The sequence below is a fragment of the Heterocephalus glaber genome, unplaced genomic scaffold (assembly GCF_053883595.1).
Source record: "Heterocephalus glaber isolate CG9 unplaced genomic scaffold, H.glaber_assembly_v1.0 deba00001610, whole genome shotgun sequence".
Lineage (NCBI taxonomy): Eukaryota > Metazoa > Chordata > Mammalia > Rodentia > Bathyergidae > Heterocephalus > Heterocephalus glaber.
The window spans coordinates 24,945,895-24,958,328 of NW_028258381.1; the positions used below are offsets into that span (position 1 = coordinate 24,945,895).

Genomic DNA, 12,434 nt, shown 5'->3' on the forward strand with positions numbered 1-12,434 from the left:
CTGTAGTTTTCAGTGTAGAGGTCTTTTCCTTCCTTTGTTAAGCTGATTCCTAGATATTTCATTTTTTGGATGCTATTGTAAAACAAATTGTTTCCCTAATTTCTCTCTCAATGAGTCTGCTATTGGTGTATACAAAGGCTATTGTTTTTTGAGAGTTGACCTTATATCCAGCTGTTCTACTGAATCTGTCAATTAGGTCTAGAAGTCTTTTGGCCAAGTTTTTTGGGTCTTTTATGTAGAGTATCATGTCATCAGCAAATAATGACAGTTTAACTTCTTCCTTTCCTATCTTTATTCCTTTTATTCTTTCTCTTTTCTAATTGCTGTGGCTAATGTTTCCAGAATAATTTTGAACAGAAGTGGTGATAGTGGGTATGCTTGTCTTGTTCCTGATTTTAGCATGAAAGTTTTCAGATTTTGACCATTTAGTATGATGTTGGCTGTCAGTTTTTCATAGATAGCCTTAATGAGGTTAAGATAAAGACCTTCTATTCCAATTTTCTGCAGCGTTTTTATTATGAATGGATGTTGGATTTTGTCAAATGACTTTTCTTCATCTATTGAGATGATCATATCAATTTGTCCTTGAGTCTGTTGATACACTGTATTACACTTATTGATTTTCAAATGTTGAAACATCCTTGCATCCCTGGGATAAATTCTACTTGGTCAGAGTGTATGATCTTCTTGATGACCCTCTGTATTCTGTTTACCAGTATCTTGTTGAGGATTTTTATATCTATGTTGATTAGGGAGATTGGTCTGTAATTCACTATTTGGGTTGGGTCTTTCTCTGGTTTTGGAATCAAAGTGACACTTTCTTCCAGGAATGAATTTGGGAGACTTGCTTTCCGTTCAATTTCCTTGATGAGTTGAAAGAGTAATGGCATTAGTTCTTCTTTAAATGTCTTGTAGAATTCAGCAGCGAAGGCATCAGGACCTGGGCTTTTTTCTTTGTTGGTAAATTTTTTATTACATTTTCAATTTCACTCATTGTAATTGGGGTATTTAGAATTTCCATATCTTCTTCATTTAACTTTGGCAATTCACATGTATCGAGGAATCTGTCCATTTCTTCTGTGTTTTCCATTTTATTAGAGTATGGGTTCTCAAAGTGGGTATTTATAATCCTCTGGATTTCTGCTGGGCCTATTGTGACTTCCTCTTTTTTGTTCTTAATTGCATGGATTTGAGCCTTTTCTTTCCTTTTTTTGATAAGGTTTGCTAAAGGTTTATTGATTTTATTTATTCTTTCGAAAAACCAACTCTTTGTTGCATTGATTTTTTTGTATCATTCTCTTAGTCTCCAGTGCATTGATTTCTGCTTGGATCTTTATAATTTTCTCTCTTGTACAAGCTTTGGGTTTGCTATTTTCTTCTTTTTCTAGGAGGCTGAGGTTCTGCATTAGGTTATTTATCTGAGTTCTCTCTGTTTTCCTAATATGGACATTCACTGCTATGAATTTCCCGCATAGAACTGCTTTCATTGTGTCCCATAGATTCCTGTATGTTGTACTGGCATTATCATTTCCTTGTAGAAATTGTCTAATTTCTTCTTTAATTTCCTCTGTGACCCATTGGTTATTCAGGAGGGTGTTATTTAATTTCCATGTGTTTGTAGGAGTTTTGTAGTTTCTTATGTTATTGACTTCCAATTTTATTGCACTATGGTCTGATAATATACAGGAGGTAATTTTGATTCTTTTACATTTACTTAGACATGTCATATGAGATAGTGTGTAGTCTATTTTGGAGAATGACCCGTGTGCAGCCAAAAAGAATGTGTATTCTGATTTTGTGGGTTGGAACACTCTGTAAAAATCTATTAAGTCCATTTGTTCAATTGGTTCAGATCTAGAATTTTGGGGTTCATTTTTTCTCCAGATGATCAGTCTATTTGTGATAGTGGGGTATTGAGGTCCCCCATTACAATTGTATTAGTGCTTACTTGGTTTTTCATGTCCATTAATGTTTGTTTTGTATAGTTGGGGCATTCATATTTGGTGGATATATATTTAGGATTGTCATCTCTTCCTCTTGGATTGTTCTCTTCACAAGGATGTAGTGACCATCTTTGTCTCTCTTAATTAATTTTGGTTTGAAACCTACTTGGTCTGCAAATAGGATTGCTACTCCCCTCCTAAATCAGATGTGGGGCCTGATCTTCAGCTACTGAATAATGACTCATTCATCTAAAAGCAGGGAGCCATCTGCTCCAAAACCCATTGGCTCAAAAAAAATACCCTAGAGAAATATCTTTTGGATTCTTGTATATCAAGTGTGCTGTCTGTAGAAACAGTGGCCATAATATTTGTGGTTAATGTGTTTCAGGTCTACGTTTCCATGCAAGGTGCTATTTTCTGCTGTCCTTTCATACCCATTGATCTTTGACGTGTAGGCTTTTCTGAGAAAGTTAATGTGTAACTTGTCCACTAAAAGACTCTCTGAAGAGCTGCACTTGAAGCAGCATGAACTGACACTGCTAAATAGTGCAGCCATCAGCTCCATCTTTTTCATGTCTTATCTCTCCTTAGGAATCCTGTTGGAAGGAGAATCCTTGCAGCCCAGCATGAATGTGCCAGGAACGCAGCTGACATATAGGCAACTCCTCCTGCTCTATTAACATAGAAGAAGACTGAGTGGTCACCACAGACCCACAGAGAAAGGCCATGCAGAAGCCCAACAATCTCTCCTAACTCAAACAAATTGTCTAGATGCCAACTCTTTGTAAAATACTCTTGAAGGCCTAGGAGCATAATAATGAATAATATCCTCACTGTGCTCTGGAGAAACTCATGATCTTGTAAGGGCAAACAACCATGGAAACAAACTATATTGTTGAAAGTTAGAGCTAATAATAGTCTGTACTGCAGGTAGCAGAACTTGCTCAGAGGAGGAAGTGCTTCTATCTGGGGAGGTTAGACAGCCCAGGAAGGAAAGACTGTATAAGATGGATTTGGGGTTGAATTCTTGAATTTTGAAGGATGAATAAGAATCTTCCATGGCCACAGGGGAGTTTGGGCAAAGGAAATTGGAGAAGTAAATATATACCTTGTTTGGGTGGATCTCAAGTATTTCAGCACAAGGGCAGCCCTGGATACAGGTGGACAGGGTACAGGTGATGCAATCCCAGTGGCTTCTGATAAGAAGCAAAGCTCTTTGGACCCAATGATAAGCTTGATCTTTTATTGATTTTCCACCATGTATGGTTCAAGATCAAAGTAAGCATGCTCATGACTCAGCCAATTGCTAAGGTGGAGAAGCACTGGACTGTGTAACAGGTAGAGCACACATGGCCCTGCCACTTGGCTGCACATCCAGCCCCACCTCCTTCCCCAGATAAACCTTTGTGAAGAGTCTCACTGAATCACAACTGGGCAGGGAAGGGGAACCCCACAAAGGACCACACAATCCACTGGAAGGAAAACTAAGAGCTCTTTGTTAAAGGAAACTGGTAATGGACCTGATCCCAAACTATTCCATGGAAACCTGGGTTCTCCTGGCTACCTGCCTGGTGCTCCTCTATCTGTGAGTAACTGTCCGGGCTCCTCGCCTCTGTGACCTAGGACTTGGGTTACAAATCAGGCTACTCTTTCTTTCATCTGTTTCAAAGATCAAAAGTGAAAATGATGGAAAATTTCTTTAAGAGTTGGATGTTATGGGCCGGGGATTTAGCTCAGTGGTTTTGCCGCCTGCTGCGCAAGTGCAAGGACCCGAGTTCGATCCCCGGTACCAAAAAAAAAAAAAAAAAAAGAGTTGGATGTTAGCAAAACCTAAGGAATTATTGGCCATCTTATTCAGATCCTTTGAAGGAATTAATAAGCACTCCCCTCCCATCAAACTCCCAATTTCTATGGCCTGGAAGGGTTAATGACATCACTTGCTTTGGGGAATGACCTGATTGAGTCATAATTTGGGCCTAGACTATTCAACCAGAATTTAATGAAGCCAGATTACATCACTGGTTATCATGTGCAGCGGGATGCACTCTTACACAAGTTTTCAGGATTTTGGAATAAGAGATTTCTTTGTGAGTTTTTGTGCAATTATCTCTTTGTTCTCTGTCTATTGAGAGATGAGCAGGAAGATAGCCCCTTATTGACATAGGTCCTTGTTCTCTGTACCCAGCCCCCCCCCCACCACTTACACAACTCTCTGAGATTATCCCAGAACTCATGACAGGTTCAGATAACATTCTTGTCTCTCTTCTGTTACCCTTCCATAGAAATCCCCTTCTTCCTACAACTCAATTACCCTACTATGCAATAAACAGAACTCTTTAAGTATAAATAATTCTTTTGAGGAGAGAACTTTCAGATATTGTGAACTTTTATTTCTTTCCTTTGTCTTTTCCTTCCTCTCCCTGGGAGCTTAGCATCAGGGAAAAGATATAATTCTTCCCTAATATAAAAATCTACTGACAGTCTCAACATGTAAGAGTCAGCAAGCCACCTTGGGCTAAAAATATTTTTTTCTGTGTAAATTCTGACACAAGGCATGAATCAAAATTATCTAATACAGAAGTTCCTGTCCATGGCGGGATTCCAGGTAGCATAGAGCAGGTGGAGAAAGGTGTTATTTTGGAATATGGGTAGCAGAAGCTCCCCTCATGTCACATTTGATTTCTACCTCAATTTTACACTTATAAACAGTAGATATTCATGATGATATGAAAGTATAAAATATAAATATAGCACGAATCTTTGAAGAGAAAGTTAGAAGTTTAGGGCAGTATATTTTCCATATAATAATTCTTTACAGTTAATAAAATTGTGATATCATTCTACTCAATACTAAAATTTCTTTGAGATAAGCACAAGATTTGATTTTAGAATATGGTGAATGGTTAAAATTTAAAAATATTTCTTATTGTAAAAGACACATTGCCATTAATCCTCCTCAAAATATTCCCTCTCATTTCAAACATATTTAGTCCATTATTCTTGTCACTTTTTCAAGCAGTTTTGAAGGTCCTCTTTTGTATTTTTTTATGGCTGACTCAATGTCCTGAATCAATTTAAAATATGAATGGCAATTTCTGTCAAATAAAAATATTCAATGTGTCCTCAACTGCCTTCTAACTTTTCCCTAAAGTTAAAATGACAATGAAAGGTAAGCATTTTCAATCAGTTCAGGATATCAAGGAAGCTATGAGACCACAACTAAAAACATGTATGAAAGAGAACTCCAGAAGTGCTTCAGAAAGTGGCAAGAATAATGGGATAAATGAAGTCAAAGGTAGAGAAGTATTTTGATGGAGATTAATGCCAATGTATCTCATTTATTTTTTTTTCAGGTATTGTTTTTTGGTTTTTTTGGTTTTTTGCTTTTTGTTTTTTGTGGTACCAGGGATCGAACTCGGGTCCTTGCACTTGTGAGGCAGGCAGTGGAACCACTGAGCTAAATATCTAGCCCTATCTTGTTTATTTTTTAAAAAATTTTTGGTACAATGTTGGTATGCATGATGATCACATTCATCATAGGGAATTTGTACCTGTACATGATATATCTTGATTCCTCTTTTTTTCCCATTCCCCTTACCTCCCTTCAACCCCACTTCCCCTCTTTACTTAAAAAAGCCCCATTTCCATGCCAATGTCTTTTAATGTAAAACATTTTTAAAATTGTAAACTATCAGCATATATTTTGATCATCATTTGTACATCATGTTCCTTCAGTAAGTGAAAATAGGAACGTTGGGAGCAGTGTTTGTGACCAGAGGTATTCTTAAAATGATCTCATATTTTTAGAATACTGGGAAGAATATGAATCCAATGTGCAAAATTTATGTCTATGTCATAGAATACATATGTTTTAAAATATACCTGTGTAGCAGTTTATTTTTCTTCACATGTTTCTTTATATACCTGACCACCAAATTGTCTTAATCTCTCATTTTCTTTTTTTTTTCATTAAGTTTATTGGTACATTTTAGGTATAAAATACAGTTACATTCATAATTGGGATCTTGTTTCTTGTTCTTATTTTTTCCCCTTTCCCTGCCCTCCCTTCACCCCCGCCACCCTTTCCTATTTGCAAAGATTTTGTTTCCATTTTTTTCTTTTCTCATATTTTTCCCTTCTTTCCTTTCCCCTATCCCTCCCACTTCCCCTACTCCTTTAGACCTTTTCTTCCTATTACACAATATCAATTATACATTTTAAAAATTACAATATCAAGAACTAGAAGACATTACCACAGATTTTACAGAATTTAAAAGGATATAGAAAGCATATTACAAAAATCTTTTTTTGAAATAAATTTGACAACTTCTAAGAAGTACCTTGGAAGACAAATTAATGAAACTAACTCTGGGGGAAATATAAAATTTGAATAGCACCTATTAAAGAAAGTATATTCCTAGCTTGAAAACCTACCTATATGGCAACAGCAGGCTCATACACATTTTAACTGATAAATTATATCAAACATTTAAAGCAGAAAAAAGAAGGAACACTTCTCCCCTCATTTTAGGAAATCAACATTGTGCTAACCCTAAAACTGGATAAAGATAATACAGGAAAACAGTATGAACATAGATAGAAATTTGTTTAAGAAAACAAACTATTAGAAGTCAGATCTGGCAGTATGTAGGGCCAGGGATTTAGCTCAGTGGTTTCGCCACCTGCTGCACAAGCGCAAGGATCCGAGTTCGATCCCCACTACCAAAAAAGAAGTCAGATCTGGCAGTATGTAGAAAGTGGTTTTATTATAGGGATGGCAGTGTTGGTTCAGCATTGGAAGATCCACCCCCAAAAGTCATCCTTTTAACAGAGGAAAGGAAAATGCCATATTATCCTATCACTAATTGGAGAAAAAGTATTGGACTAAATTCCACAGCTGTTCATGGTAAAAGCTATCAGGAGATTAGAAGTAGAACAGAACCTTCTCAACAGATCAAAGACATGTACTCCATACTTCCAGCAAAAATGTCTTATATGAATGGAGAAGATACAAATCTTTCTCCCTAAGGTGGGGAACAAGGGCAGATATGCATACTCTTCACCTGTCCATTAGACTTTGAAACATAGGCCCAAATCAAAATAGTCTGGCAATAAAATGACACAATTAGGATAGGATTGGCAAGGTGGAAGTAAAAACTTTATGTGTAGATGAAATGATCATCTATAGAGAAAATGCTAAGAAATCTCTAGGAGCCCCTGGAACTTGTACTTGAACTTAGCAGGATTAGAAAACACAAGGTATATATAAAAATTCAGGTCTGTGTATACTTGCTATGAATGATGAACTGGATATTGAAATTTAAAAGATATGTAGGAGTACAAAGGGCCTAGAAAAGTAAAAAAGAAAAAAAACAGTGTTGGAAGACATTTAGTTCCTAATTTTAAGACTTCCTCTAAAGCTACAGTAATCAAGGCAGTGTTGGCATAAGGAAAGACATATAGATCATTGGAATAAAACAGAGAATCTAGAAATAGAACCACACGTATATGGTCCACTGAGTTTTGAAAGATTATTTAATAGTAACATTTTATAGAACATAAACTCAATTCAAGAACAGAGGAAAAGATAGTGTTTTCAGCAAATGGCACTAGAACACTGGGTATCCTTATACAAAAAATTAACCCCAACCCTTTATTTCCATACATAAAAATAACTTGAAAGGATCTATGAACCTAAATATGAAAGACTAAAACTATAAAACTTTAAGAAGAAATTACAAGGGAAAATATTTATGAATTTAGGGTAGGCAAGAATAGGATATAAAAAACATGATGTATAAAAGAAAAAACTTGATAAATGAGATTCCATCAAAATTTAGAACTTTAAATGATATCGTTAAGCAAATGAAAAGTAGTCCTTAAACAGACCATATTTATAATGCATATAACCTATGACCAGAATATATAAAGAACTCTTACAGCTCATTAATAGACAACCCAATTAAAAAGTAGATACAAGAAGATGATAAACAGCCAGTACAGCACAAGTAAAGGTGTGCAACACTAGAATCAGAAAAATACTCATCAGTACAATAACAAGATTGAATCATACACTCATTAGGGAGATGAAGTTAAAAGTTTTTAAAAAACCAAATGTAAGCTTAGGTGTGAACCGGATAGAACTTTCTGATACTGCTAATGTGAATGTAAAGTGACAAAACCATTTCGGAAAACAATATAGTAATTTGTTGTATTACTGTTAAGAACCAACAGTCCTGTTCTTAAATTTTCACTTGGGAGGAATGAAAACACATGTTCACAATAGATTTGTACATACAAGTTGACAATCCCTTATCTGAAATTCTTGGGACCAGAGTGTTTCAGATTTTCTTTTGAAATCCACTTGATCTGCAAATAGCATAGCTACTCCTGCTTTTTTGCGGGGGGGGGGGGCTGTCACATAGAGTATTGTTTTCCACCCTTTAACTTTCAGACTATGAGTCTCTTTTTTAATTAAATGTGTTTCTTGTATGCAGCATATTGTTGGATCTTGCTTTTTGACCCATCCTGCCAGTCTATTTCTTTTGGTTGGTGAGTTGAGATGATTAATATCGATGATTATAATTCATACATATTGATTTATCATTGTCATGACTTTTTCTGTTTGTTGGCTTCTCCCCCTTTGCTTTTAATTTCTTGTCACACCTGACATTCATTCTGCTGGGCTTCCTGGGGTTGTGATCCTCATTGTCTTTTCCTAGGATATTGTCTAAAATTTTTTGGAGTGCTGGTTTGGTATTCATGAAAAGTTCCTAAGGTGCTTTTTGTCATGAAAGTATCATATTTTTCCATCAATTTTGAAAGATAATTTTGCAGTGTACATCCATCTGCGCTGTTTTCCTTTAGGGCTTCAAATACATCACTTCAAGCTCTTCTTGCCTTGAGGGTTTGCATTGAGAAGTCTGCTTTGATTCTGATGGGCTTTTCTTTGTATGCAATTTGTTTCTTTTCCCTAACGGCTTGTAGAACTTTATTCTTGGGTTGGGTTTCTGGAATCTTAACAATTATATGCCTATGTGTAGTTTTTTTTATGACAGCTACTTGGAGTCCTATATGCCTTACTTATCTGTATGTCAAGTTCTTTTCCCCTGCTTGGGAATTTTTCTGCCATCACTTCTGTGAACAGTTTTTTTATGTCATCTGCACTGTCTCCTGTTTCTTCATTGACTCCAATCAGTCTTATGTTATTCTTCTTTGCATCATCTAGCAGCTGCTGGATTGATTTCTCGTGGTCCCTTAGTATTTTTAAGAAATTTTTCTTCTCCTGTTCACTAATTGCAATCTCATCTTCTATATCTGAAATTCTGTCCTCACACTGGCTCATTCTGCTGTGTAGACTTTCAATGGAATTTTTAATCTCCTGGAAATCTTTTTTCATCTGTTTTATGGATTCCATTTGTTTCCTATGTTGAGATTCCATCGTGTTCCTCAGCTCCTCTATCTTTTTTATCTGTGTCCTCTCTGGATTTATTAATCATGTCTTGCAGTATGGGCACAATCTGTGCTGTTAGCTGAGAAATTATTTCTGATTTCATTTTTTCTAGATCCTCTTTTGTTGCCAGTTCAGGGAGCCCAGGTGGTTGAGTATCACAATGTTCCATCTCGTTTCCCTTTGGGGTTGTTTTAGGTGATCTGGAAGTCTGGTTTTGAAACTTGTTTACATGTCTTCTCATTTCAATGTGGGAGGGTGCTTCTGGTGCCTGTGTGGCTCACCTCCTGTGCTCATTGGGGGGGGGTACTTTGGCCCGGAAGCCTCCTCTTGTGCGCTGGGAGCAGCTCACCTCCTGTGTGCTCATGGGAGTCTTAATCTCTCATTTTCAAGGAGAGTGTGAGCCAGTGGTGAAATAAAAGATATCCAGGTAGGAGTTAGGAGCAAGCGGGAGAACATTCCTCTCCTTTCCATTCAAGGTAGAACTAGAGATACACAGGTGCACTGGCCCATGCTGAAAGTCAGTAGAGAGTAGACATGTTGGCATCACATCTACTTCCTAAGTCAACTCAAGTGACTGAAATGACATTGAAAAGTTCTAGCCTGCATCACTCAGGAACTCTCAAACTCAAGTTTGGGGGCATTTTTTCAAGTGCTCACTCTTACATTGGGAGCCTCATGGTTTCAGCTACTTTTAGCTAAGCTTTGTGGTTTGGGGAATTTTTCAGGGAATGTGAGAGAGAAGAAAATGAGAAATTGTAATTATAGCTGTGGAGTTTTTGTTATTATTTATTTATTACATGTTATCTTCCTGGCTTGACCTCCAGTTCCTGAGTCAGTGACTAGTGACTCATATTTATACAATCACAATCCCAGTACCTGGCTTTCTCTATCACCTTGTAGATATGGGACCTCTTCACATGGCCTTTTTAAGAAGTTGGGAATTCCTGGGCCAAAACCTCTCCCCTTTTTTGGAACTATTCTGTCTTACCACAAGGTGAGTATTGTTTGTTTTCCCTCTTTTACCTTTTATGGTTGTGAAGACCAGCTTGGTTCCGTTAGTAAAAAAGCTGATCCTTAGCATGCAATTGGGACATACTCATTTTTCAGAATGTGTTGTGTGGGCCTGACTTAGAGCATGGCCAGCTTTTTCCTGGGAGGCTGATTGTAACGTTTTGGAGCCCAAGTTTGTCTGGGTTGATCAGCTCAGCTGTCTTGCATATCAGTACTCCATATTGAGGACTTCATATTAAGACTTTAAGAGTATCAAAGAGGGATTTTCTTTTTGCCCCATGCAGATTCCAGGAAGGTACATAAAGACCTCTGGGAACTTTTTTGTATAGTTAAAACATCACAACTGAAACTAAAAATTTGTAATTTTCAGAAGTAAAAACTCAGAGCTTATGTTTAATTTTCTGTGTCTATGTGTAGAGGTGACCTCTCCCCAAATTACTGTATTGAGTGGGAGTACTAGAAGGAGAGGATACTTTGTCTTCATTAACTCATATTTTCACTCAACAACATGACTGCAATGTAAATTTGTTGATGATGATATCATTGGTGGTTTTTTGGGGGCAGAGGTTTGTTTATTTCTTACTTTTTATTATCATGTAATAGAAGTATATATTAATAAATAAAATATAAAAGGCATTCTATGAAAAAATAATTTTTATGACAAAAATAATTAGAGAATAACAATGTTAAATATCATAATCTTAAAAGAATATAATTTCATTTGGTAATTATCTCTCAGCTCATTTCCTAATACTACTATACTTATTTGCATAAAACATTTTAATTATTAACAAAGTATCCCACACTCAGTATAATTTTGAACAATTTCTTCCTATTTCATAATATCTGTTATGCATTTTGGTCTTTATTTATACCTTCAATTTCTTGCACCAGAGAAATAATATATTTACACATGTGTGTTCCATTTATTTCACTTAAGAGCATGATTTCAAGGTGCATCCATTTACCTAGAAATGTCTCAAGTTTATCTTTCTTTTGGCCAAATAGTATTCCGTTGTGTAAAAATACCACATCTTTTTTATTCACTCATCAGTTGATGGGAATTTGGGTTGTTTCCATGATTTAGCTCTTACAAACTGTGCCTCTATAAACATGGGTGTACATATAACACTGTGGTATGATGCTTTTTATTCTTTTGGGAAGATACCAAGAAAGGGAATAGCTGGGTCAAATGGGACTTTTTATCCTAGTTTTTAAAGAAATCTTCACACTGCTTTTCACAGTGGTTGCATCAGTCTATGCTCCCAACAACAGTGGAGAAGGGTCCCTCCACATCCCTGCCAGCATTTGTTGTTGGTTGATTTCTTGATAATAGCCATTTATTTAGGAGTGAGATAGAATCTCAGCACTGTTTTAATTTACCTGTCTGAAATAATGTCCTTAATGCTTTCAAGATCCTAAATAAGCTAGAATTCCAAAAAATTTATAAAAATCAATGAAAAGGATGCTGAATGAGAAAGTAAAAGAGCTTGCTTGCTCCTGTGAAACTCACTTTCCTCAGCTTTGGTTTGCATACATGCTCACAGAGAAAATAATGCTGAGGTTCCAGGATTTCAGAGACATCACAAGAGGAACAAGAACAAATACTACTAAAAGAGAAAGAAATACTTATTATTGATAGACAAGGAGATATTGTTTTCTTTCAGATATCTCTAAGTAAGGTCTTCCCTCCAACTTCCAGGGAGGGATATTAACCTGAATTCATGTGATTCCAGTCATTTGTGTCTATTACAAATGTGGTCATATCTAACATTTAGCACAATAATGGAATTTAATTTTTCTTCTCTTCCCAGGGTTTTTGGGTTTTTGACACAAAATGTTATAAAAAGTATGGAAACATATGGGGGTGAGTATTCTGGAAACTTGAATTTGGTTATCATGTTAGGGTGAAGTATCTACTGCCTGAAGATAATGTCAGTCCAGAGCTCTTGGGATGTAACTATTATAAGATTTTGGAGGTGAGTCTGGCCAAGGCTCCAATACATCACAGGAGTTGAAGTCCACAA

The 12,434-nt window shown here is 36.3% G+C and overlaps 1 protein-coding gene across 1 annotated transcript in view; it reads left to right on the top strand.

Annotated features, from left to right (window-relative positions):
* The first annotated feature begins 3,320 nt into the window (after positions 1-3,320).
* The window catches only part of LOC101700489 (cytochrome P450 3A9), a 34,957-nt gene continuing 25,843 nt past the window's right edge, over positions 3,321-12,434 (top strand). The window contains exons 1-3 of the mRNA XM_004840240.4: positions 3,321-3,528; positions 10,297-10,390; positions 12,222-12,274. Coding sequence (XP_004840297.1) covers positions 3,458-3,528; positions 10,297-10,390; positions 12,222-12,274 — 218 coding nt within the window. The 5' untranslated portion in view covers positions 3,321-3,457. The remainder of the gene's footprint in view (positions 3,529-10,296; positions 10,391-12,221; positions 12,275-12,434) is intronic.